At 34.8% G+C, this 27,756-nt stretch overlaps 1 protein-coding gene across 11 annotated transcripts in view; it reads right to left on the minus strand.

Annotated features, from left to right (window-relative positions):
* The window catches only part of LOC115232413, a 76,038-nt gene that overhangs the window by 34,547 nt on the left and 13,735 nt on the right, over nucleotides 1–27,756 (minus strand). For 7 of the 11 annotated variants that reach the window (XM_036513708.1, XM_029802272.2, XM_036513701.1 and 4 more), the window contains 7 exons: nucleotides 25,851–25,916; nucleotides 23,216–23,251; nucleotides 18,953–19,009; nucleotides 15,215–15,250; nucleotides 11,120–11,176; nucleotides 7,216–7,251; nucleotides 1,979–2,044 (listed from right to left, as the gene is read on the minus strand). In XM_036513708.1, the coding sequence (XP_036369601.1) occupies nucleotides 1,979–2,044; nucleotides 7,216–7,251; nucleotides 11,120–11,176; nucleotides 15,215–15,250; nucleotides 18,953–19,009; nucleotides 23,216–23,251; nucleotides 25,851–25,916 (354 nt within the window). The remainder of the gene's footprint in view (nucleotides 1–1,978; nucleotides 2,045–7,215; nucleotides 7,252–11,119; nucleotides 11,177–15,214; nucleotides 15,251–18,952; nucleotides 19,010–23,215; nucleotides 23,252–25,850; nucleotides 25,917–27,756) is intronic. The other 4 variants (XM_036513696.1, XM_036513729.1, XM_036513705.1 and 1 more) reach the window with 4 other exon arrangements.

Consider the following 27,756-nt stretch of genomic DNA (forward strand, 5'->3'; position numbering starts at 1 on the left):
CAGAGAATATGATTATGTCCCAGCACAGATCTCTATTGCAGAATTTCCTTCTCCTCCTCATCCTTTAACACCACAACCGCCATCACCACCACCAACGCCGCGGCACCGCCACCACCACCGCCGCTAGCACCACCACCGCACCCGCCAGCACCACCACCAGGACCAGCACCACCTCCACCGCCACCACCACGACCGCCACCACCATCACCATCATCATCATCGTTGTTTAATATGTGCCTTCCACGCTGAGGTGTGACTGACGGCTGGGAAGCCTAAAGGCTGTACCAGGTTCCAATCTGATCTCATATGTGTGCACATATATGCAAACATACATATACATGCAACCGTATATGTGCATATATATTTACATACATATACATTCATAGATATATCACAATGAAATTATTAACTCACATTACAAAATGTATGGACCTTATGTAAGACATGTATGAAATTTGAATGAAATCAGTCGCGTAGTTCTGGAGTTTTAGTGTCGCACACATACAGACAGACTGACAAGCATTTACATGCACACAAACATGCATTCTCAGTTATACACATACATACATGTATATATATGTATATAGACTAATAGCAGTATTGCCCGGATCGTGTGCTCTTGTGTTCTATGCACGCGCGAATTAAGCTAATCTTGGATGAAGTTCAATCAAAATTCAATTATTTTGGTTTTAAAATCAAGCATTTTATACCCTTATGTGTTCTATTTCCTCAATAGGAAGTACGTAGAAGCGTTTCATAAATTTTTGTTGATCAAATAATTGCATTGTTGAATTATTCTTTTATATCATTATTTCTCAACGGGGATTTCAAGGTAGAGATCCAGGAGCTGCTGGCGATGTATCGTGATAATCAGAATTCCAGCTAGCTAAAATTTGGTTAAAGGGATTCAAACTGCAGACTCAATGCAAAATGGTTACATTTAATTCAAAGCATTAAAAATGTTAAGTAAACAATTGGTATGTGTTCACATAGTCCAAATGATTTATACGAAAATACCTTCCAGGCTATATCCCGAAAAGCCATTTCTTTGCTGAATTCCACTAATGTTTATGGCGATTCGTTTTTATATCTTGATTTTGGATTTTTCATGTAATTTACGCATGCTTGTACGCATGGTGAACACAGATAACGTCAAAAAGCTGACTGATTAAAGTTCACTATTCAACGCATGGGATAAGGCGTAAACAAACGCATTATCGATTTTTGCAATTGCGAGATGAATTTGGAACAAAAAGAGCGCAGTTCAATTTTCATTCGCCTAAACTTTAAGTGACCCATTTTTGGTGGTTCTAGGATCTGTTGGCTAGGAGGAGAGGTGCCAGGAAGTTAAACCCACAGACAAACACACAGACAAAGAAGTTGAGTTTCATATATATATATAGATAATACATATTCTAATCTGAGACATTCTGGGAAGATACTCCGGCAAGAGATTATATCTCATATCAAACATCAGACTACCTTAAAAATGTGACATCTTCATACGATGATAAATCAACAAGAACTTCTGGATAACGATTCTGGAACCAAATGAAATTGTCTCTAATAAATTTTACCAGTTGAAAACGTTTTTATTTGCAATTTGTTATTGAATCTCCTACGTTAGAAAGCTGAAAATGTGGTTCTTATAAGTAATTTTGACTTTAATTATCAGATTCACAAGATGTTAATACATCATTAATCATCACTGTTGGTTCACAACTGATGGTCATTCAGTCTTATCATTCTCCAAATCTTTCAAATCACCATTTGTATCCTCATTTTCTCACAACTTTCACTCCCTGCATCCTCAGTATTCTTCTGTCAACACTTCTCAACGTGTCCCCTTGAATGATAAAACACATCATAAGAGCAGTAAGAACTGTCAAATTTTATGGGATGCAAGAAAAACTGACCAATGCTAGTGCTCAAAGGAAAACTTATAGAAATGAATTTGGTACTTCAGTTTTATACTCACCATTTGACGGTGATGTTCTTTGACGGGTTGTGGCCGGCCGTTCAGTTCTAGGCGGCAATTCTCTGCCTGAAATTCATAATATGAAGTGTTGTAATTTATAGTAAAATTTACCAGCATTAAAATTCACACAAAAAGCTATAATTATTAATCTAAACATATACCAATTAAGGACTTTCACAGCAACATTGACCAAATGATTTCACAATTATATTTTCTAATGTTTGTTGAGATATTGTGATTGGGCCTCATACTTTACCAAGACAAACATTGATGTTCTAGTAAGTAACACTGATTGGTTTTTGGATTCTCAAGATATTTGTAAATCATTAACCATCTCACAAATAAATTTGTCTTAGCTTCAACCATTTAGTCTTGGCATTCTCCACCTCTCTTTCAAGTCATTGTTCTTATCCTCATTTTCTTATAATTTCAGTCCCTGCATCCTCATCATTCTTCCGTTATCACTTAAACTTCTCACATTCTCAACATGCCTTCATGATTGTAAAAACACATGAAAGAGCAACGAGATATGTATAATATTATGAGATGCAAGACAACCTGACCAGTGCTAGCGCTACGAGAAAATGACCCCAGTACACACATGAATTTACACCTGTGTAGCAGGGTCTGACAGACAGAAACTGTCTTCGATGTTATTGTTAATATAAGAACAACATCAAAAGGAATATCTAATTCCATTCATGTCACCAAAGTTACACTACAAATTTTCACTGATGTTAATTAAGACCAACTAATTACAAACGCTCACAGAAATGATTTATATAATATATCTAAATAGTATCATAAATATACAGAAATGTTTCACATGTTGTTTCAGGAGACAATAACATCTAGACCTCATTGGACTGTAGAAGTCAATCATAGTTTTTAGTAAAGTGGTTGTGTGCCCACGAAAAACAGTAGAATTACTTACACAGAAGGTAATAAAGTTTAAATCTGTTGGGTGAGAGTATAAGATGATGCTATGAGATAATAGGGTTCAATTTCAGACATACAAATGTAAATCAGTTAATAAATAATATCTGATTCATTATCATGTTAAGAGGTTTCATATGTAATACAAAAAAACACTGTCTGTCATTGCAATTAAAGATATCTATACAAATTGTATATAATCTGACTAGAAAATAACTGACTTTCATTACAGAGAATATGATTATGTCCCAGCATAGATCTCTTTTGCAGAATTTCCTTCTCCTCCTCATCCTTTCACACCACAACCGCCATCATCACCACCACCGCCGCCGCCACCACCAACACCCGCCAGCACCACCACCAGGACAAGCACCACCACCATCACCACAACCTCAACCACAACCACCAACACCACCATCATCATCATCATCATCATCATCAACATCATCATCATCTTCATCATCATCATCATCATCATCATCAACATCATCATCATCATCATCATCATCATCAGCATCACCACCATCATCACCATCACCACCACAACGACGACGACGACGACCACCACCAACACCACCACCACAACCACCACCATCATCATCATCATCATTATCATCAACATCATTGTTGCTTAATATCCGCATTCGATGCTGAGGTCTCACTGAAGGCTGGCAATCCTAAAGGCTGCAACAGGCTCCAATTTGATGTGATATGTACGCATATATATGTAAACATATATATATTTGTATACATATATATGCATATATATACATATACATACATAGATATATCACAGTGAAAGTATTAACTCACATTACAATAGTGATTTTATTGTTTCACTTTTGACAAGTAATACTGAAATAGTGTTAGAGATAAGAGATTGCTCCAGGATCACATTAGGCAAGAAGTTGAAAATTTGTTTGGCCCATGATACTGCATGGACATTAAGTAAGGCATGTGTGAAATTTGAATGAAATCATTTGGATAGTTCTAGAATTTTAGTGATGCAGAGAGACAAACATTTACACGCACAGATACATGCATTCTCAGTTACATATATATATATATATATATATATATATATATATGGAGAGAGAGAGAGAGAGAGACTATCATACTCATTCTAGCCTGAGACATTCTGGGAAGATACTCCTGTAAGTGATGATATCTCATATCACACATCAGACTACCGTAAATATCTGACATCTTCATAAGATGATAAATCAAGAAGACGACGACGACGACCATCATCATCATCATTATCATCATTGTTGCTTAATATCCGCATTCGATGCTGAGGTCTCACTGAAGGTTGGCAAGCCTAAAGGCTGCACCAGGCTCCAATTTGAACTGATATGTATGCATATATATGTAAACATATATATATTTGTATACATATATATGCATATATATGCATATACATACATAGAAATATCACAGTGAAAGTATTAACTCACATTACAATAGTGATTTTATTGTTTCACTTTTCACAAATAATTGTACCTTAGCTTCAACCAGTCTGTCTTGGCATTCTCTACCTCTCTCTGAAGTCATTATTCTTATCCTCATTTTCTTGTAACTTTCAGTCCCTGCATCCTCATTATTCTTCCGTCATCACTTAAACGTCTCACTTTCTCAACATGTCTTCATGATTGTAAAATCACATCAGAGAGCAACGAGATATGTATAATATTATGAGATGCAAGACAACCTAACCAGTGCAAGCACTATGAGAAAATGGCCCCAGTACACACTTGAAAGTGATTTGTGAATGAGAGGAGACAGCTTAATTTTGAGTGGAACCTACAATAGAATTGCGGACATTGGAGTCTGGTACTGCCACTCAGCTTGCCAGCTCTGGTCAAACTCTCCAACTCATGCCAGCTTGGACACTGGATGTTATATGGTGATGATGATGTTAATCTTATTATTGCCTGTGTTACAATAGAACAGAAACAAAATCCTTTATATAATGTTTGCTGTTAAGAAGAGTATCTTGTCATGTAAAATCCAGAGTATTTAAGTGAGATGTGTGTGTACCTGAAGCATTCAAAGTTGATGTTAACTCTGAATGAGAACAGATTTGGACATTGATGACCCATCTAATTGTTGGGAGCATGGATGCAGATGATGAATGATAATGACACTATCATTTATTATTTTGTATTTATTATTTTGCATCTTGCAGCCTGTATCTAATCTTTATGACTTGGAACTTACACCTGTGTAGAAGGGTCTGACTGACAGAAACTGTCGTGTAATGTTTTTGTTAATAATGAGAGCAACATCACAAGTAAAATCTAATCCCATTGATGTTACCAACTTTATACTACATTTGTCACTGATATTAATTAAAACAAACTAATTACAAAAGGTCACAGTAATGCTTTATAAAATATACCTAAATAGTATCATAACTATACAGAAATGTTTCACATATTGTTTCAGGAAACAATAACATCTGGATATTATTGGACTATTGAAGTCAATAATCAGTTTGTAGAGAAGTGGTTCTGTGCACAAGACAAACAGTAGAATTACTTACACAGATGGTAATAAGGTTTAAATCTGTTGGGTGAGGGTACAAGATGATGCCATGATAAAATCAGGTTAAATTTCAGACATACAAATGTAAATCAGTTAATGAATAATATCTGATTCATTATCATGTTAACAGGTTGTATATGTAATACAAAAAACACTGTCTGACATTGCAATACTAGATATCTATATAAATTGTATATAATCTGACAAAAAAATAAGTGACTTTATTAGAGTGAATATGATTATTTCTCAGCACAGATCTATATTGTAGACGTTCCATCAAATCATCATCATCATCATTGTCATCGTCGTTTAATATCTGCTTTCTATGCTTAGGTCTGACTGATTTCTGGCAAGCGAGAAGCCTGAACCAGGCTCCAATCTGATATGATATGTATGCATATACATGTAAACATACATATACATGCATACATATATATGCATATATATACAGACATATGCATACATAAATATATCACAGTGAAACTATTAACTCACATTACAATAGTGATTTTATTGTTTCACTTTTGACAAGTAATACTGAAATAGTGTTAGAGATAAGAGATTGCTCCAGGAACACATTAGGCAAGAAGTTGAAAATTTGTTTGGCCCATGACACTGCATGGACCTTAAGTAAGGCCTGTGTGAAAATTGAATGAAATCATAGTGGTAGTTCTCTAGTTTTAGTGATACACACATACAAACAGACAGACAGACACACATTTACACTCACACTTACATGCATTCTTAGGCGCAGGAGTGGCTGTGTGGTAAGTAGCTTATCTACCAAACACATGGTTGTGGGTTCAGTCCCACTGCGTGGCACCTTGGGCAAGTGTCTTCTACTATAGCCTTGGGCCGACCAAAACCTTGTGAGTGGATTTGGTAGACGGAAACTGAAAGAAGACCATCGTATATATGTATATATATGTATGCGAGTGTGTATTTGTGTGTCTGTGTTTGTCCCCTAGCATTGCTTGACAACCGATGCTGGTGTGTTTATGTCCCCGTTACTTAGCGGTTCGGCAAAAGAGACCGATAGAATAAGTACTGGGCTTACAAAAGAATAAGTCTCGGGGTCGAGTTGCTCGACTAAAGGCGGTGCTCCAGCATGGCCGCAGTCAAATGACTGAAACAGGTAGAAGAATAAAAGAATAAAAAGAAAGAATAAAAAGAATATATATATATAGACTATAATACATATTCTAACCTGAAACATTCTGGGAAGATACTCCGGTGAGAGATGATATCTCATATCAAACATCAGAGTATGTAAATCTCTGACATCTTCATATGATTAAAAATCAAGAAGAACTTCTGGAGAACAATTTTGTAAACAAAGGAAATTATCTTTAACAATTTTTACCACTTAAAAACCTTTCCAGTTGAGATTTGTTATTGAATCTCCTACATTACAAAGCTGAGAATGATGTTCTTATAAGTACTTTTGACTTTAATTGTCAGTTTCCCAAGATGTTAATAACATCATTAATCATCTCTGTTGGTTCACAAATGACAGTCACTCAGTCTTCTCATTCTCCACCTCTCTTTCAAATCACCATTCTTATCCTCGTTTCACTCCCTGCATCTTCATTATTTTTCTGTCATCACTTCTCAACGTGTCACCTTGAATGAAAGAACACATCATAAGAGCAGTAAGAACTGTCTAATTTTCTGGCTGCAAGAAAAACTGACCAATGCTAGTCCCCAAGAGAAAACTTATAGAAATAGATTTGGTACTTCAGTTTTATACTCACCATCTTGCATTTCATATCCATCCTCCATGTGTGAGTCTGAAATTCATAATTTCAAGTGTTATAATTATAGTAAAATTTACCAGCATTCACATTCACACAAAAAGCTATAATTATTAATCTAAACTTTTACCAATAACGAATATTCACAGCAACACTGACCAAATGATTGGACAGTTATAGTTTCTAATGTTTGTTGAGATTTTGTGATTGAGCCTCATACTTTACCAAAGCCAACATTGATGTTCTAGTAAGTAACACTGTCTTTGACTATTGGATTTTCAAGATGTTAGTAAATCATTAACCATCTCACAAATAATTGTATCTTAGCTTCATCCATTCGGTCATGTCATTCTCCATCTCTCTTTCAAGTCATTGTTCTTATCCTCATTTTCTTGTAACATTCAGTCTCTACATCCTCATTATTCTTCCGTTATCACTTAAACTTATCACTTTCTCAACATGTCTTCATGTTTGTAAAAACACATCAAAGAGCAATGAGAATTGTATAATATTATGAGATGCAAACAACCTGACCAGTGCTAGCACTATGAGGAAATGGCCCCAGTACACACTTGAAAGTGATTGGTAAATGAGAGGAGACAGCATAATTTTCTGTGGAACGTTCAATCTAATTGTGGACATTGGAGTCTGGTGCTGCCCCTCTGCTTGCCAGCTGTGGTCAAACTGTCCAACGCAGGCCAGCATGGACAATGGACGTAAAATGTTGATGATGATGACAATCTTATTAGTGCCTGTGTTACAATAAAACATACCCAAGAGACTTTATAAAATGGTTGCTGTTAAGATGATAAGTTGTCAAAGAAAATCCAGAGTATTTACGAGAGATGTGTGGCTACCTCAAGCAGTCAAAGTGGATGTTAACTCTGAATAAGAACTGGCTTGGACATTGATGACCCATCTAATCGACGGGAGCATGGAAGCAGATGATGAATGATAATGACATTATAATTTTTTTTTTGGTATTTATTATTTTGCCTCTTGCAGCCTGTATCTAATCTTTATGACTTGGAACTTACACCTGTGTAGCAGGGTCTGACTGACAGAAACTGTCGTGTAATGTTTTTGTTAATAATGAGAGCAACATCACAATTAAAATCTAATCCCATTGATGTTACCAACTTTATACTACATTTGCCACTGATATTAATTAAAACCAACTAATTACAAAAGGTCACAGTAATGCTTTATAAAATATACCTAAATAGTATCATAACTATACAGAAATGTTTCACATATTGTTTCAGGAAACAATAACATCTGGACATTATTGGACTATTGAAGTCAATAATCAGTTTGTAGAGAAGTGGTTCTGTGCACAAGACAAACAGTCGAATTACTTACACAGAGGGTAATAAGGTTTAAATCTGTTGGGTGAGGGTACAAGATGATGCTGTTATACAATCAGGTTAAATTTCAGACATACAAATGTAAATCAATTATGAATAATATCCGATTCATTATCATGTTAACAGGTTGTATATGTATACAAAAAAAAAAACACTGTCTTACATTGCAATACTAGATATTTATATAAATTGTATATAATCTGACTAAAAAATAAGTGACTTTCATTACAGTGAATATGATTATTTCTCAGCACAGATCTATATTCTCCACCTCTCATTGTTCTTATCCTCATTTTCTTATAATTTCAGTCCCGCATCCTCATCATTCTTCCGTTATCACATAAACTTCTCACTTTCTCAACAGGTCATCATGATTGTAAAAACACATGAAAGAGCAATGAGAATTGTATAATATTATGAGATGCAAGACAACCTGACCAGTGCTAGCGCTATGAGAAAATGGCCCCAGTACACACATGAACTTACACATGTGTAGCAGGGTCTGACAGACAGAAACTGTCTTCGATGTTATTGTTAATATAAGAACAACATCAAAAGGAATATCTAATTCCATTCATGTCACCAAAGTTACACTACAAATTTTCACTGATGTTAATTAAGACCAACTAATTACAAATGGTCACAGAAATGATTTATATAATATATCTAAGTACTATCATAAATATACAGAAATGTTTCACATGTTGTTTCAGGAGACAATAACATCTAGACCTCATTGGACTATAGAAGTTAATAATCCCAGTTTGTAGAGAAGTGGTTGTGTGCCCACGAAAAACAGTAGAATTACTTACACAGAAGGTAATAAGGTTTAAATCTGTTGCGTGAGAGTACAAGATGATGCTATGAGAAAATAGGGTTCAATTTCAGACATACAAATGTAAATCAGTTAATAAATAATATCTGATTCATTATCATGTTAAAAGGTTTCATATGTAATACAAAAAAACACTCTCTGTCATTGCAATAAAAGATATCTATACAAATTGTATATAATCTGACTAGAAAATAAGTGACTTTCATTACAGAGAATATGATTATGTCCCAGCATAGATCTCTTTTGCAGAATTTCCTTCTCCTCCTCATCCCTTTCACACCACAACCGCCATCACCACCACGCCGCCGCCGCCACCACACCACACCAGCCAGCACCACCACCAGGACAAGCACCACCACCACCACCACCACAACCTCACCACACCACCAGCACCCACCATCATCATCATCACATGATCATCATCATGATGAGGATGATGATGAAGATGATCATCATGATCATCATCATCATCTTCATCATCATCATCATCATCATCATCAACATCATCATCATCATCATCATCATCATCATCAGCATCACCACCATCATCACCATCACCACCACAACGACGACGACGACCACCACCACCACCACCACAACCACCACCATCATCATCATCATCATTATCATCAACATCATTGTTGCTTAATATCCGCATTCGATGCTGAGGTCTCACTGAAGGCTCGCAATCCTAAAGGCTGCAACAGGCTCCAATTTGATCTGATATGTACGCATATATATGTAAACATATATATATTTGTATACATATATATGCATATATATACATATACATACATAGATATATCACAGTGAAAGTATTAACTCACATTACAATAGTGATTTTATTGTTTCACTTTTGACAAGTAATACTGAAATAGTGTTAGATATAAGAGATTGCTCCAGGATCACATTAGGCAAGAAGTTGAACATTTGTTTGGCCCATGATACTGCATGGACATTAAGTAAGGCATGTGTGAAATTTGAATGAAATCATTTGGATAGTTCTAGAATTTTAGTGATGCAGAGAGACAAACATTTACACGCACAGATACATGCATTCTCAGTTACATTATATATATATATATATATATAATATATATATATGGAGAGAGAGAGAGAGAGACTATCATACTCATTCTAGCCTGAGACATTCTGGGAAGATACTCCTGTAAGTGATGATATCTCATATCACACATCAGACTACCGTAAATATCTGACATCTTCATAAGATGATAAATCAAGAAGACCTTGTGGAGGACGATTTTGTAAACAAATGAAATTATCTTTAACAATTTTTTCTAGTTAAAATCATTTTCAGTTTAGATTTGTTATTGAATCTCCTACATTAGAAAGCTGAAAATGATGTTCTTATAAGTACTTTTGACTTTAATTGTCAGTTTCCAAAGATGTTAATACATCATTAATCATTTCTGTTGGTTCACAACTAACAGTCACTCAGTCTTGTCATTCTCCACCTCTCTTTCAAATCACCATTCTTATCCTCATTTTCTCACAACTTTTACTCCCTGCATCCTCAGTATTCTTCTGTCATCACTTCTCAACATGTCACCTTGAATGAATAAACACATCATAAGAGCAGTAAGAACTGTCTAATTTCCTGGGATGCAAGAAAAACTGACAAATGCTAGTCCTCAAGGGAAAACTGATCGAAATCAATTTGGTACTTCAGTTTTATACTCACCATGTGGATGTGATGTACTTTGACCTGTTGTACTTGGCTGTCCAAATCTATATATGTCTGAAATTCATAATTTTAAGAGTTTTAATTTATAGTAAAATTTTCCAGCATTCACATTCACAAAAAAAGCTACAATTATTAATCTAAATTTTTACTTTTCATGAACATTCACAGCAACACTGACCAAATGATATCGCAGTTAGACTTTCAAATATTTGTTGAGATTTTCTTATTGAGCCTCATACTTTACCAAAACCAACATTGATTTCTATTAAGTAACCCTGTCTTTGATGATGATGATGATGATGATGATGATCGTCATCATATCATCGTCATCCTCATCATCATCATTGTTTTTAATATCCAATTTCGATGCTAAGGTCTCACTGAATGCTGGCAAATCTAAAGGCTGCACCAGGCTCCAATCTGATCTGATATGCATGCATATATATGTAAACATATCTGTATTTGTATAAATATATATGCATATATATACATATACACACATAGATATATCACGATGAAAGTATTAACTCACATTACAATAGTGATTTTATTGTTTCATTTTGACAAGTAATACTGAAATAGTGTAAGAGATAAGAGATTGATCCATGATCACATTAAGCAAGAAGTTGAAAATTTGTTTGGCTCATGATACTGTATGGACCTGAAGTAAGGCATGTGTGAAATTTGAATGAAATCATTTGGATAGTTCTAGAATTTTAGTGATGCAGACAGACAAACATTTACACGCACAGATACACTCATTTTCAGTTACATAAATATATATATATATATATATATATATATCGAGAGAGAACGAGAGAGGGAGAGAGAGGGAGAGCGACTACCATACTTATTCTAGCCTGAGACATTCTGGGAAGATACTCCTGTAAGTGATGATATCTCATCATCATCAACATCATCATCATCATCATCACCATCATAATCATCACCACCACCACCATCACCATCATCACCATCATCACACACCACCATACACCACCACCACCACACAACTACGACGACGACGACGACCATCATCATCATCATTATCATCATTGTGCTTAATATCCGCATTCGATGCTGAGGTCTCACTGAAGGCTGGCAAGCCTAAAGGCTGCACCAGGCTCCAATTTGATCTGATATGTATGCATATATATGTAAACATATATATATTTGTATACATATATATGCATATATATGCATATACATACATAGATATATCACAGTGAAAGTATTAACTCACATTACAATAGTGATTTTATTGTTTCACTTTTCACAAATAATTGTACCTTAGCTTCAACCAGTCTGTCTTGGCATTCTCTACCTCTCTCTGAAGTCATTATTCTTATCCTCATTTTCTTGTAACTTTCAGTCCCTGCATCCTCATTATTCTTCCGTCATCACTTAAACGTCTCACTTTCTCAACATGTCTTCATGATTGTAAAATCACATCAGAGAGCAACGAGATATGTATAATATTATGAGATGCAAGACAACCTAACCAGTGCAAGCACTATGAGAAAATGGCCCCAGTACACACTTGAAAGTGATTTGTGAATGAGAGGAGACAGCTTAATTTTGAGTGGAACCTACAATGGAATTGTGGACATTGGAGTCTGGTACTGCCACTCAGCTTGCCAGCTCTGGTCAAACTCTCCAACTCATGCCAGCTTGGACACTGGATGTTATATGGTGATGATGATGTTAATCTTATTATTGCCTGTGTTACAATAGAACAGAAACAAAATCCTTTATATAATGTTTGCTGTTAAGAAGAGTATCTTGTCATGTAAAATCCAGAGTATTTAAGTGAGATGTGTGTGTACCTGAAGCATTCAAAGTTGATGTTAACTCTGAATGAGAACAGATTTGGACATTGATGACCCATCTAATGGTTGGGAGCATGGATGCAGATGATGAATGATAATGACACTATCATTTATTATTTTGTATTTATTATTTTGCATCTTGCAGCCTGTATCTAATCTTTATGACTTGGAACTTACACCTGTGTAGAAGGGTCTGACTGACAGAAACTGTCGTGTAATGTTTTTGTTAATAATGAGAGCAACATCACAAGTAAAATCTAATACCATTGATGTTACCAACTTTATACTACATTTGTCACTGATATTAATTAAAACAAACTAATTACAAAAGGTCACAGTAATGCTTTATAAAATATACCTAAATAGTATCATAACTATACAGAAATGTTTCACATATTGTTTCAGGACACAATAACATCTGGACATTATTGGACTATTGAAGTCAATAATCCCAGTTTGTAGAGAAGTGGTTCTGTGCACAAGACAAACAGTAGAATTACTTACACAGATGGTAATAAGGTTTAAATCTGTTGGGTGAGGGTAGAAGATGATGCCATGATAAAATCAGGTTAAATTTCAGACATACAAATGTAAATCAGTTAATGAATAATATCTGATTCATTATCATGTTAACAGGTTGTATATGTAATACAAAAAAACACTGTCTGACATTGCAATACTAGATATCTATATAAATTGTATATAATCTGACAAAAAAATAAGTGACTTTCATTAGAGTGAATATGATTATTTCTCAGCACAGATCTATATTGTAGACGTTCCATCAAAATCATCATCATCATCATTGTCATCGTCGTTTAATATCTGCTTTCTATGCTTAGGTCTGACTGATTTCTGGCAAGCGAGAAGCCTGAACCAGGCTCCAATCTGATATGATATGTATGCATATACATGTAAACATACATATACATGCATACATATATATGCATATATATACAGACATATGCATACATAAATATATCACAGTGAAACTATTAACTCACATTACAATAGTGATTTTATTGTTTCACTTTTGACAAGTAATACTGAAATAGTGTTAGAGATAAGAGATTGCTCCAGGAACACATTAGGCAAGAAGTTGAAAATTTGTTTGGCCCATGACACTGCATGGACCTTAAGTAAGGCCTGTGTAAAAATTGAATGAAATCATGTGGGTAGTTCTCTAGTTTTAGTGATACACACATACAAACAGACAGACAGACACACATTTACACTCACACTTACATGCATTCTTAGGCGCAGGAGTGGCTGTGTGGTAAGTAGCTTATCTACCAAACACATGGTTGTGGGTTCAGTCCCACTGCGTGGCACCTTGGGCAAGTGTCTTCTACTATAGCCTTGGGCCGACCAAAACCTTGTGAGTGGATTTGGTAGACGGAAACTGAAAGAAGACCATCGTATATATGTATATATATGTATGCGAGTGTGTATTTGTGTGTCTGTGTTTGTCCCCTAGCATTGCTTGACAACCGATGCTGGTGTGTTTATGTCCCCGTTACTTAGCGGTTCGGCAAAAGAGACCGATAGAATAAGTACTGGGCTTACAAAAGAATAAGTCTCGGGGTCGAGTTGCTCGACTAAAGGCGGTGCTCCAGCATGGCCGCAGTCAAATGACTGAAACAGGTAGAAGAATAAAAGAATAAAAAGAAAGAATAAAAAGAATATATATATATAGACTATAATACATATTCTAACCTGAAACATTCTGGGAAGATACTCCGGTGAGAGATGATATCTCATATCAAACATCAGAGTATGTAAATCTCTGACATCTTCATATGATTAAAAATCAAGAAGAACTTCTGGAGAACAATTTTGTAAACAAAGGAAATTATCTTTAACAATTTTTACCACTTAAAAACCTTTCCAGTTGAGATTTGTTATTGAATCTCCTACATTACAAAGCTGAGAATGATGTTCTTATAAGTACTTTTGACTTTAATTGTCAGTTTCCCAAGATGTTAATAACATCATTAATCATCTCTGTTGGTTCACAAATGACAGTCACTCAGTCTTCTCATTCTCCACCTCTCTTTCAAATCACCATTCTTATCCTCGTTTCACTCCCTGCATCTTCATTATTTTTCTGTCATCACTTCTCAACGTGTCACCTTGAATGAAAGAACACATCATAAGAGCAGTAAGAACTGTCTAATTTTCTGGCTGCAAGAAAAACTGACCAATGCTAGTCCCCAAGAGAAAACTTATAGAAATAGATTTGGTACTTCAGTTTTATACTCACCATCTTGCATTTCATATCCATCCTCCATGTGTGAGTCTGAAATTCATAATTTCAAGTGTTATAATTATAGTAAAATTTACCAGCATTCACATTCACACAAAAAGCTATAATTATTAATCTAAACTTTTACCAATAACGAATATTCACAGCAACACTGACCAAATGATTGGACAGTTATAGTTTCTAATGTTTGTTGAGATTTTGTGATTGAGCCTCATACTTTACCAAAGCCAACATTGATGTTCTAGTAAGTAACACTGTCTTTGACTATTGGATTTTCAAGATGATTTTCAAGATGTAAATCATTAACCATCTCACAAATAATTGTATCTTAGCTTCATCCATTCGGTCATGTCATTCTCCATCTCTCTTTCAAGTCATTGTTCTTATCCTCATTTTCTTGTAACATTCAGTCTCTACATCCTCATTATTCTTCCGTTATCACTTAAACTTATCACTTTCTCAACATGTCTTCATGTTTGTAAAAACACATCAAAGAGCAATGAGAATTGTATAATATTATGAGATGCAAACAACCTGACCAGTGCTAGCACTATGAGGAAATGGCCCCAGTACACACTTGAAAGTGATTGGTAAATGAGAGGAGACAGCATAATTTTCTGTGGAACGTTCAATCTAATTGTGGACATTGGAGTCTGGTGCTGCCCCTCTGCTTGCCAGCTGTGGTCAAACTGTCCAACGCAGGCCAGCATGGACAATGGACGTAAAATGTTGATGATGATGACAATCTATTAGTGCCTGTGTTACAATAAACATACCCAAGAGACTTTATAAAAGGTTGCTGTTAAGATGATAAGTTGTCAAAGAAAATCCAGAGTATTTACGAGAGATGTGTGGCTACCTCAAGCAAAGTCAAAGTGGATGTAACCTCTGAATAGAACTGGCTGGACATTGATGACCCATCTAATCGACGGGAGCATGGAAGCAGATGATGAATGATAATACATATCATTTTTTTTTTTGTATTTATTATTTTGCCTCGTGCAGCCTGTATCTAATCTTTATGACTTGGAACTTACACCTGTGTAGCAGGGTCTGACTGACAGAAACTGTGTGTAATGTTTTGTTAATAATGAGAGCACATCACAATTAAAATCTAATCCCATTGATGTTACCAACTTTATACTACATTTGCCACTGATATTATTAAACCAACTAATTACAAAAGGTCACAGTAGTATGCTTATAAAATATACCTAAATAGTATCATAACTATACAGAAATGTTTCACAATTGTTTCAGGAAACAATAAAATCTGGACATTATTGGACTATTGAAGTCAATAATGAATAATATCCGATTCTTATCATGTTAACAGGTTGTATATGTAATACAAAAAAAAAAACACTGTCTTACCTTGCCAATACTAGATATTTATATAAATTGTATATAATCTGACTAAAAAAATAAGTGACTTTCATTACAGTGAATATGATTATTTCTCAGCACAGATCTATATTCTCCACTCTCATTGTTCTTATCCTCATTTTCTTATAATTTCAGTCCCGCATCCTCATCATTCTTCCGTTATCACATAAACTTCTCACTTTCTCAACAGGTCATCATGATTGTAAAAACACATGAAAGAGCAATGAGAATTGTATAATATTATGAGATGCAAGACAACCTGACTAGTGCTAGCGCTATGAGAAAATGGCCCCAGTACACACATGAACTTACACTGTGTAGCAGGGTCTGACAGACAGAAACTGTCTTCGATGTTATTGTTAATATAAGAACAACATCAAAAGGATATCTAATTCCATTCATGTCACCAAAGTTACACTACAAAATTTTCACTGATGTTAATTAAGACCAACTAATTACAAATGGTCAAGAAATGATTTATATAATATATCTAAGTACTATGATAAATACAGAAATGTTTCACATGTTGTTTCAGGAGACAATAACATCTAGACCTCATTGGACTATAGAAGTTAATAATCCCAGTTTGTAGAGAAGTGGTTGTGTGCCCACGAAAAACAGTAGAATTACTTACACAGAAGGTAATAAGGGTTTAAATCTGTTGCGTGAGAGTACAAGATGATGCTATGAGAAAATAGGGTTCAATTTCAGACACAAAATGTAAATCAGTAATAAATAATATCTGATTCATTATCATGTTAAAAGGTTTCATATGTAATACAAAAAAACACTCTCTGTCATTGCAATAAAAGATATCTATACAAATTGTATATAATCTGACTAGAAAATAAGTGACTTTCATTACAGAGAATATGATTATGTCCCAGCATAGATCTCTTTTGCAGAATTTCCTTCTCCTCCTCATCCTTTCACACCACAACCGCCATCACCACCACCGCCGCCGCCGCCACCACCACCACCGCCAGCACCACCACCAGGACAAGCACCACCACCACCACCACAACCTCAACCACAACCACCAACACCACCATCATCATCATCATCATGATCATCATCATGATGAGGATGATGATGAAGATGATCATCATGATCATCATCATCATCTTCATCATCATCATCATCATCATCATCAACATCATCATCATCATCATCATCATCATCATCAGCATCACCACCATCATTACCATCACCACAACAACGACGACGACGACCACCACCACCACACCACAACCACCACCATCATCATCATCATCATTATCATCAACATCATTGTTGCTTAATATCCGCATTCGATGCTGAGGTCTCACTGAAGGCTCGCAATCCTAAAGGCTGCAACAGGCTCCAATTTGATCTGATATGTACGCATATATATGTAAACATATATATATTTGTATACATATATATGCATATATACATATACATACATAGATATATCACAGTGAAAGTATTAACTCACATTACAATAGTGATTTTATTGTTTCACTTTTGACAAGTAATACTGAAATAGTGTTAGATATAAGAGATTGCTCCAGGATCACATTAGGCAAGAAGTTGAACATTTGTTTGGCCCATGATACTGCATGGACATTAAGTAAGGCATGTGTGAAATTTGAATGAAATCATTTGGATAGTTCTAGAATTTTAGTGATGCAGAGAGACAAACATTTACACGCACAGATACATGCATTCTCAGTTACATATATATATATAATATATATATATATATATATATGGAGAGAGAGAGAGAGAGACTATCATACTCATTCTAGCCTGAGACATTCTGGGAAGATACTCCTGTAAGTGATGATATCTCATATCACACATCAGACTACCGTAAATATCTGACATCTTCATAAGATGATAAATCAAGAAGACCTGTGGAGGACGATTTTGTAAACAAATGAAATTATCTTTAAACAATTTTTTCTAGTTAAAATCATTTTCAGTTTAGATTTGTTATTGAATCTCCTACATTAGAAGCTGAAAATGATGTTTTATAAGTACTTTTGACTTTAATTGTCAGTTTCCAAAGATGTTAATACATCATTAATCATTTCTGTTGGTTCACAACTAACAGTCACTCAGTCTTGTCATTCTCCACCTCTCTTTCAAATCACCATTCTTATCCTCATTTTCTCACAACTTTTACTCCCTGCATCCTCAGTATTCTTCTGTCATCACTTCTCAACATGTCACCTTGAATGAATAAACACATCATAAGAGCAGTAAGAACTGTCTAATTTCCTGGGATGCAAGAAAAAACTGACAATGCTAGTCCTCAAGGGAAAACTGATCGAAATCAATTTGGTACTTCAGTTTTATACTCACCATGTGGATGTGATGTACTTTGACATGTTGTACTTGGCTGTCCAAATCTATATATGTCTGAAATTCATAATTTAAGAGTTTTAATTTATAGTAAAATTTTCCAGCATTCACATTCACAAAAAAAGCTACAATTATTAATCTAAATTTTTACTTTTCATGAACATTCACAGCAACACTGACCAAATGATATCGCAGTTAGACTTTCAAATATTTGTTGAGATTTTCTTATTGAGCCTCATACTTTACCAAAACCAACATTGATGTTCTATTAAGTAACCCTGTCTTTGATGATGATGATGATGATGATGATGATGATGATCGTCATCATTATCATCGTCATCCTCATCATCATCATTGTTTTTTAATATCCAATTTCGATGCTAAGGTCTCACTGAATGCTGGCAAATCTAAAGGCTGCACCAGGCTCCAATCTGATCTGATATGCATGCATATATATGTAAACATATCTGTATTTGTATAAATATATATGCATATATATACATATACACACATAGATATATCACGATGAAAGTATTAACTCACATTACAATAGTGATTTTATTGTTTCATTTTGACAAGTAATACTGAAATAGTGTAAGAGATAAGAGATTGATCCATGATCACATTTACAAGAAGTTGAAATTTGTTTGGCTCATGATACTGTATGGACCTGAAGTAAGGCATGTGTGGAAATTTGAATGAAATCATTTGGATAGTTCTAGAATTTTAGTGATGCAGACAGACAAACATTTACACGCACAGATACACTCATTCTCAGTTACATAAATATATATATATATATATCGAGAGAGAACGAGAGAGGGAGAGAGAGGGAGAGCGACTATCATACTTATTCTAGCCTGAGACATTCTGGGAAGATACTCCTGTAAGTGATGATATCTCATCATCATCAACATCATCATCATCATCATCATCATCATAATCATCACCACCACCACCATCACCATCATCACCATCATCACCACCACCACCACCATCACCACCACCACCACCACCACCACCACCACCACCACCACCACCACCACCAACACAACTACGACGACGACGACGACCATCATCATCATCATTATCATCATTGTTGCTTAATATCCGCATTCGATGCTGAGGTCTCACTGAAGGCTGGCAAGCCTAAAGGCTGCACCAGGCTCCAATTTGATCTGATATGTATGCATATATATGTAAACATATATATATTTGTATACATATATATGCATATATATGCATATACATACATAGATATATCACAGTGAAAGTATTAACTCACATTACAATAGTGATTTTATTGTTTCACTTTTCACAATAATTGTACCTTAGCTTCAACCAGTCTGTCTTGGCATTCTCTACCTCTCTCTGAAGTCATATTCTTATCCTCATTTCTTGTAACTTTCAGTCCCTGCATCCTCATTATTCTTCCGTCATCACTTAAACGTCTCACTTTCTCAACATGTCTTCATGATTGTAAAATCACATCAGAGAGCAACGAGATATGTATAATATTATGAGATGCAAGACAACCTAACCAGTGCAAGCACTATGAGAAAATGGCCCCAGTACACACTTGAAAGTGATTTGTGAATGAGAGGAGACAGCTTAATTTTGAGTGGAACCTACAATGGAATTGTGGACATTGGAGTCTGGTACTGCCATCAGCTTGCCAGCTCTGGTCAAACTCTCCAACTCATGCCAGCTTGGACACTGGATGTTATATGGTGATGATGATGTTAATCTTATTATTGCCTGTGTTACAATAGAACAGAAACAAAATCCTTATATAATGTTTGCTGTTAAGAAGAGTATCTTGTCATGTAAAATCCAGAGTATTTAAGTGAGATGTGTGTGTACCTGAAGCATTCAAAGTTGATGTTAACTCTGAATGAGAACAGATTTGGACATTGATGACCCATCTAATGGTTGGGAGCATGGATGCAGATGATGAATGATAATGACACTATCATTTATTATTTTGTATTTATTATTTTGCCTCTTGCAGCCTGTATCTAATCTTTATGACTTGGAACTTACACCTGTGTAGAAGGGTCTGACTGACAGAAACTGTCGTGTAATGTTTTTGTTAATAATGAGAGCAACATCACAAGTAAAATCTAATACCATTGATGTTACCAACTTTTATACTACATTTGTCACTGATATTAATTAAAAAAAACTAATTACAAAAGGTCACAGTAATGCTTTATAAAATATACCTAAATAGTATCATAACTATACAGAAATGTTTCACATATGTTTCAGGACACAATAACATCTGGACATTATTGGACTATTGAAGTCAATAATCCCAGTTGTAGAGAAGTGGTTCTGTGCACAAGACAAACAGTAGAATTACTTACACAGAGGGTAATAAGGTTTAAATCTGTGGGTGAGGGTACAAGATGATGCTGTTATACAATCAGGTTAAATTTCAGACATACAAATGTAAATCAATTAATGAATAAATCCGATTCATTATCATGTTAACAGGGTATATGTAATACAAAAAAAAAAAACTGTCTTACATTGCAATACTAGATATTTATATAAATTGTATATAATCTGACTAAAAAATAAGTGACTTTCATTACAGTGAATATGATTATTTCTCAGCACAGATCTATATTCTCCACCTCTCATTGTTCTTATCCTCATTTTCTTATAATTTCAGTCCCTGCATCCTCATCATTCTTCCGTTATCACATAAAAAAATAAGTGACTTTCATTAGAGTGAATATGATTATTTCTCAGCACAGATCTATATTGTAGACGTTCCATCAAAATCATCATCATCATCATTGTCATCGTCGTTTAATATCTGCTTTCTATGCTTAGGTCTGACTGATTTCTGGCAAGCGAGAAGCCTGAACCAGGCTCCAATCTGATATGATATGTATGCATATACATGTAAACATACATATACATGCATATATATATATGCATATATATACAGACATATGCATACATAAATATATCACAGTGAAACTATTAACTCACATTACAATAGTGATTTATTGTTTCACTTTTGACAAGTAATACTGAAATAGTTTAGAGATAAGAGAGATTGCTCCAGGAACACATTAGGCAAGAAGTTGAAAATTTGTTTGGCCCATGACACTGCATGGACCTTAAGTAAGGCCTGTGTAAAAATTGAATGAAATCATGTGGGTAGTTCTCTAGTTTTAGTGATACACACATACAAACAGACAGACAGACACACATTTACACTCACACTTACGTGCATTCTTAGGCGCAGGAGTGGCTGTGTGGTAAGTAGCTTATCTACCAAACACATGGTTGTGGGTTCAGTCCCACTGCGTGGCACCTTGGGCAAGTGTCTTCTACTATAGCCTTGGGCCGACCAAAACCTTGTGAGTGGATTTGGTAGACGGAAACTGAAAGAAGACCATCGTATATATGTATATATATGTATGCGAGTGTGTATTTGTGTGTCTGTGTTTGTCCCCTAGCATTGCTTGACAACCGATGCTGGTGTGTTTATGTCCCCGTTACTTAGCGGTTCGGCAAAAGAGACCGATAGAATAAGTACTGGGCTTACAAAAGAATAAGTCTCGGGGTCGAGTTGCTCGACTAAAGGCGGTGCTCCAGCATGGCCGCAGTCAAATGACTGAACAGGTAGAAGAATAAAAGAATAAAAAGAAAGAATAAAAAGAATATATATATATAGACTATAATACATATTCTAACCTGAAACATTCTGGGAAGATACTCCGGTGAGAGATGATATCTCATATCAAACATCAGAGTATGTAAATCTCTGACATCTTCATATGATTAAAAATCAAGAAGAACTTCTGGAGAACAATTTTGTAAACAAAGGAAATTATCTTTAACAATTTTTACCACTTAAAAACCTTTCCAGTTGAGATTTGTTATTGAATCTCCTACATTACAAAGCTGAGAATGATGTTCTTATAAGTACTTTTGACTTTAATTGTCAGTTTCCCAAGATGTTAATAACATCATTAATCATCTCTGTTGGTTCACAAATGACAGTCACTCAGTCTTCTCATTCTCCACCTCTCTTTCAAATCACCATTCTTATCCTCGTTTCACTCCCTGCATCTTCATTATTTTTCTGTCATCACTTCTCAACGTGTCACCTTGAATGAAAGAACACATCATAAGAGCAGTAAGAACTGTCTAATTTTCTGGCTGCAAGAAAACTGACCAATGCTAGTCCCCAAGAGAAAACTTATAGAAATAGATTTGGTACTTCAGTTTTATACTCACCATCTTGCATTTCATATCCATCCTCCATGTGTGAGTCTGAAATTCATAATTTCAAGTGTTATAATTATAGTAAAATTTACCAGCATTCACATTCACACAAAAAGCTATAATTATTAATCTAAACTTTTACCAATAACGAATATTCACAGCAACACTGACCAAATGATTGGACAGTTATAGTTTCTAATGTTTGTTGAGATTTTGTGATTGAGCCTCATACTTTACCAAAGCCAACATTGATGTTCTAGTAAGTAACACTGTCTTTGATTATTGGATTTTCAAGATGTTAGTAAATCATTAACCATCTCACAAATAATTGTATCTTAGCTTCATCCATTCGGTCATGTCATTCTCCATCTCTCTTTCAAGTCATTGTTCTTATCCTCATTTTCTTGTAACATTCAGTCTCTACATCCTCATTATTCTTCCGTTATCACTTAAACTTATCACTTTCTCAACATGTCTTCATGATTGTAAAAACACATCAAAGAGCAATGAGAATTGTATAATATTATGAGATGCAAACAACCTGACCAGTGCTAGCATTATGAGGAAATGGCCCCAGTACACACATGAACTTACACCTGTGTAGCAGGGTCTGACAGACAGAAACTGTCTTCGATGTTATTTTTAATATAAGAACAACATCAAAAGGAATATCTAATTCCATTCATGTCACCAAAGTTACACTACAAATTTTCACTGATGTTAATTAAGACCAACTAATTACAAATGGTCACAGAAATGATTTATATAATATATCTAAATAGTATCATAAATATACAGAAATGTTTCACATGTTGTTTCAGGAGACAATAACATCTAGACCTCATTGGACTATAGAAGTTAATAATCCCAGTTTGTAGAGAAGTGGTTGTGTGCCCACGGAAAACAGTAGAATTACTTACACAGAAGGTAATAAGGTTTAAATCTGTTGGGTGAGAGTACAAGATGATGCTATGAGAAAATAGGGTTCAATTTCAGACATACAAATGTAAATCAGTTAATAAATAATATCTGATTCATTACCATGTTAACAGGTTTCATATGTAATACAAAAAAACACTGTCTGTCATTGCAATAAAAGATATCTATACAAATTGTATATAATCTGACTAGAAAAGAAGTGACTTTCATTACGGAGAATATGATTATGTCCCAGCACAGATCTCTATTGCAGAATATCCTCCTCCTCCTCCTCCTCCTCCTCATCCTTTAACACACAACCATATGTAATATATGTATATAGGCTAATAGCAGTATTGCCCGGCTCGTGTGCTCTTGTGTTCTATGCACGCGTGAATTAAGCTAAACTTGGATGAAGTTCAATCAAAATTCAATTATTTTGGTTTTAAAATCAAGCATTTTATACCCTTATGTGTTCTATTTCCTCAATAGGAAGTACGTAGAAGCGTTTTATAAATTTTTGTTGATCAAATAATTGCATTGTTGAATTATTCTTTTATATCAGTATTCTCACGGGGATTTCAAGGTAGAGATCCAGGAGCTGCTGGCGATGTATCGTGATAATCAAAATCCAGCCTGCTAAAATTTGGTTAAGGGATTCAAACTGCAGACTCAATGCAAAATGGTTACATTTAATTCAAAGCATAAAAATGTTATGTAAACAATTGGTATGTGTTCACATAGTCCAAATGATTTATACGAAAATACCTACCAGGCTATATCCCGAAAAGCCATTTCTTTGTTGAATTCCTCTAATGTTTATGGCGATTCGTTTTTATATCTTGATTTTGGATTTTTCATGTAATTTACGCATGCTTGTACGCGTGGTGAACACAGATTACGTCAAAAAGCTGACTGATTAACTTTCACTATTCAACGTAGGGGATAAGGCGTAAACAAACGCATTATCGATTTTTGCAATTGCGAGATGAATTTGGAACAAAAATAGCGCAGTTCAATTTTCATTTGCCTAAACTTTAAGTGACCCATTTTTGGTGGTTCTACGATCTGTTGGCTAGGAGGAGATGTGCCAGGAAGTTAAACCCACAGACAAACACACAGACAAACAAGTTGAGTTTCATATATATATAGATAATACATATTCTAATCTGAGACATTCTGGGAAGATACTCCGGCAAGAGATCATATCTCATATCAAACATCAGACTACCTTAAAAATGTGACATCTTCATACGATGATAAATCAACAAGAACTTCTGGATAACGATTCTGGAACCAAATGAAATTGTCTCTAATAAATTTTACCAGTTGAAAACGTTTTTATTTGCAATTTGTTATTGAATCTCCTACATTAGAAAGCTGAAAATGTGGTTCTTATAAGTAATTTTGACTTTAATTATCAGATTCACAAGATGTTAATACATCATTAATCATCACTGTTGGTTCACAACTGATGGTCATTCTGTCTTATCATTCTCCACCTCTCCTTCAAATCACCATTTGTATCCTCATTTTCTCACAACTTTCACTCCCTGCATCCTCAGTATTCTTCTGTCAACACTTCTCAACGTGTCCCCTTGAATGATAAAACACATCATAAGAGCAGTAAGAACTGTCAAATTTTATGGGATGCAAGAAAAACTGACCAATGCTAGTGCTCAAAGGAAAACTTATATAAATGAATTTGGTACTTCAGTTTTATACTCACCATTTGACGGTGATGTTCTTTGACGGGTTGTGCCCGGCTGTTCTTTTCTAGGCGGCAATTCTATGACTGAAATTCATAATATGTAGTGTTATAATCTATAGTAAAATTTACCAGCATTCAAATTTACACAAAATGCTATAATTAATAATCTAAATATTTACAAATTAAGGACTTTCACAGCAACACAGACCAAATGATTTCACAGTTATATTTTGTAATGTTTGTTGAGATTTTGTGATTGAGCCTCATACTTTACCAAGTCCAACATTGATATTCTAGTAAGTAACACTGTCTATGATCATTGGATTCTCAAGATATTTGTAAATCATTAACCATCTCACAAATAAATTTGTCTTAGCTTCAACCATTTAGTCTTGGCATTCTCCACCTCTCTTTCAAGTCATTGTTCTTATCCTCATTTTCTTATAATTTCAGTCCCTGCATCCTCATCATTCTTCCGTTATCACATAAAATTCATAATATGAAGTGTTGTAATTTATAGTAAAATTTACCAGCATTCAAATTCACACAAAAAGATATAATTATTAATCTAAACATTTACCAATTAAGGACTTTCACAGCAATAATGACCAAATGATTTCACGATTATATTTTCTAATGTTTGTTGAGATATTGTGATTGGGCCTCATACTTTACCAAGACCAACATTGATGTTCTAGTAAGTAACACTGTCTTTGATTATTGGATTCTCAAGATATTTGTAAATCATTAACCATCTCACAAATAAATTTGTCTTAGCTTCAACCATTCAGTCTTGGCATTCTCCACCTCTCTTTCAAGTCATTGTTCTTATCCTCATTTTCTTATAATTTCAGTCCCTGCATCCTCATCATTCTTCCGTTATCACATAAAATTCTCACTTTCTCAATATGTCATCATGATTGTGAAAACACATGAAAGAGCAATGAGAATTGTATAATATTATGAGATGCAAGACAACCTGACCAGTGCTAGTGCTATGAGAAAATGGCCCCAGTACACACATGAACTTACACCTGTGTAGCAGGGTCTTACAGACAGAAACTGTCTTCGATGTTATTGTTAATATAAGAACAACATCAAAAGGAATATCTAATTCCATTCATGTCACCAAAGTTACACTACAAATTTTCACTGATGTTAATTAAGACCAAGTAATTACAAATGATCAAAGAAATTATTTATATAACATATCTAAATAGAATCATAAATATACAGAAATGTTTCACATGTTGTTTCAGGAGACAATAACATCTAGACCTCATTGGACTATAGAAGTCAATAATCCCAGTATGTAGAGAAGTGGTTGTGTACACATGAAAAACAGTAGAATTACTTACGCAGAAGGTAATAAGGTTTAAATCTGTTGGGTGAGAGTACAAGATGATGCAATGAGAAAATAGGGTGGTTCTACGATCTGTTGGCTAGGAGGAGATGTGCCAGGAAGTTAAACCCACAGACACACACACAGACAAACAAGTTGAGTTTCATATATATATAGATAATACATATTCTAATCTGAGACATTCTGGGAAGATACTCCGGCAAGAGATCATATCTCATATCAAACATCAGACTACCTTAAAAATGTGACATCTTCATAAGATGATAAATCAACAAGAACTTCTGGATAACGATTCTGGAACCAAATGAAATTGTCTCTAACAAATTTTACCAATTGAAAACGTTTTTATTTGCAATTTGTTATTGAATCTCCTACATTAGAAAGCTGAAAATGAGGTTCTTATAAGTAATTTTGACTTTAATTATCAGATTCACAACATGATAATACATCATGAAACATCTCTGTTGGTTCACAACTGATGGTCATTCAGTCTTATCATTCTCCACCTCTCCTTCAAATCACCATTTGTATCCTCATTTTCTCACAACTTTCACTCTCTGC

The sequence above is a fragment of the Octopus sinensis genome, linkage group LG2, assembly GCF_006345805.1.
Source record: "Octopus sinensis linkage group LG2, ASM634580v1, whole genome shotgun sequence".
NCBI classification, from domain to species: domain Eukaryota; kingdom Metazoa; phylum Mollusca; class Cephalopoda; order Octopoda; family Octopodidae; genus Octopus; species Octopus sinensis.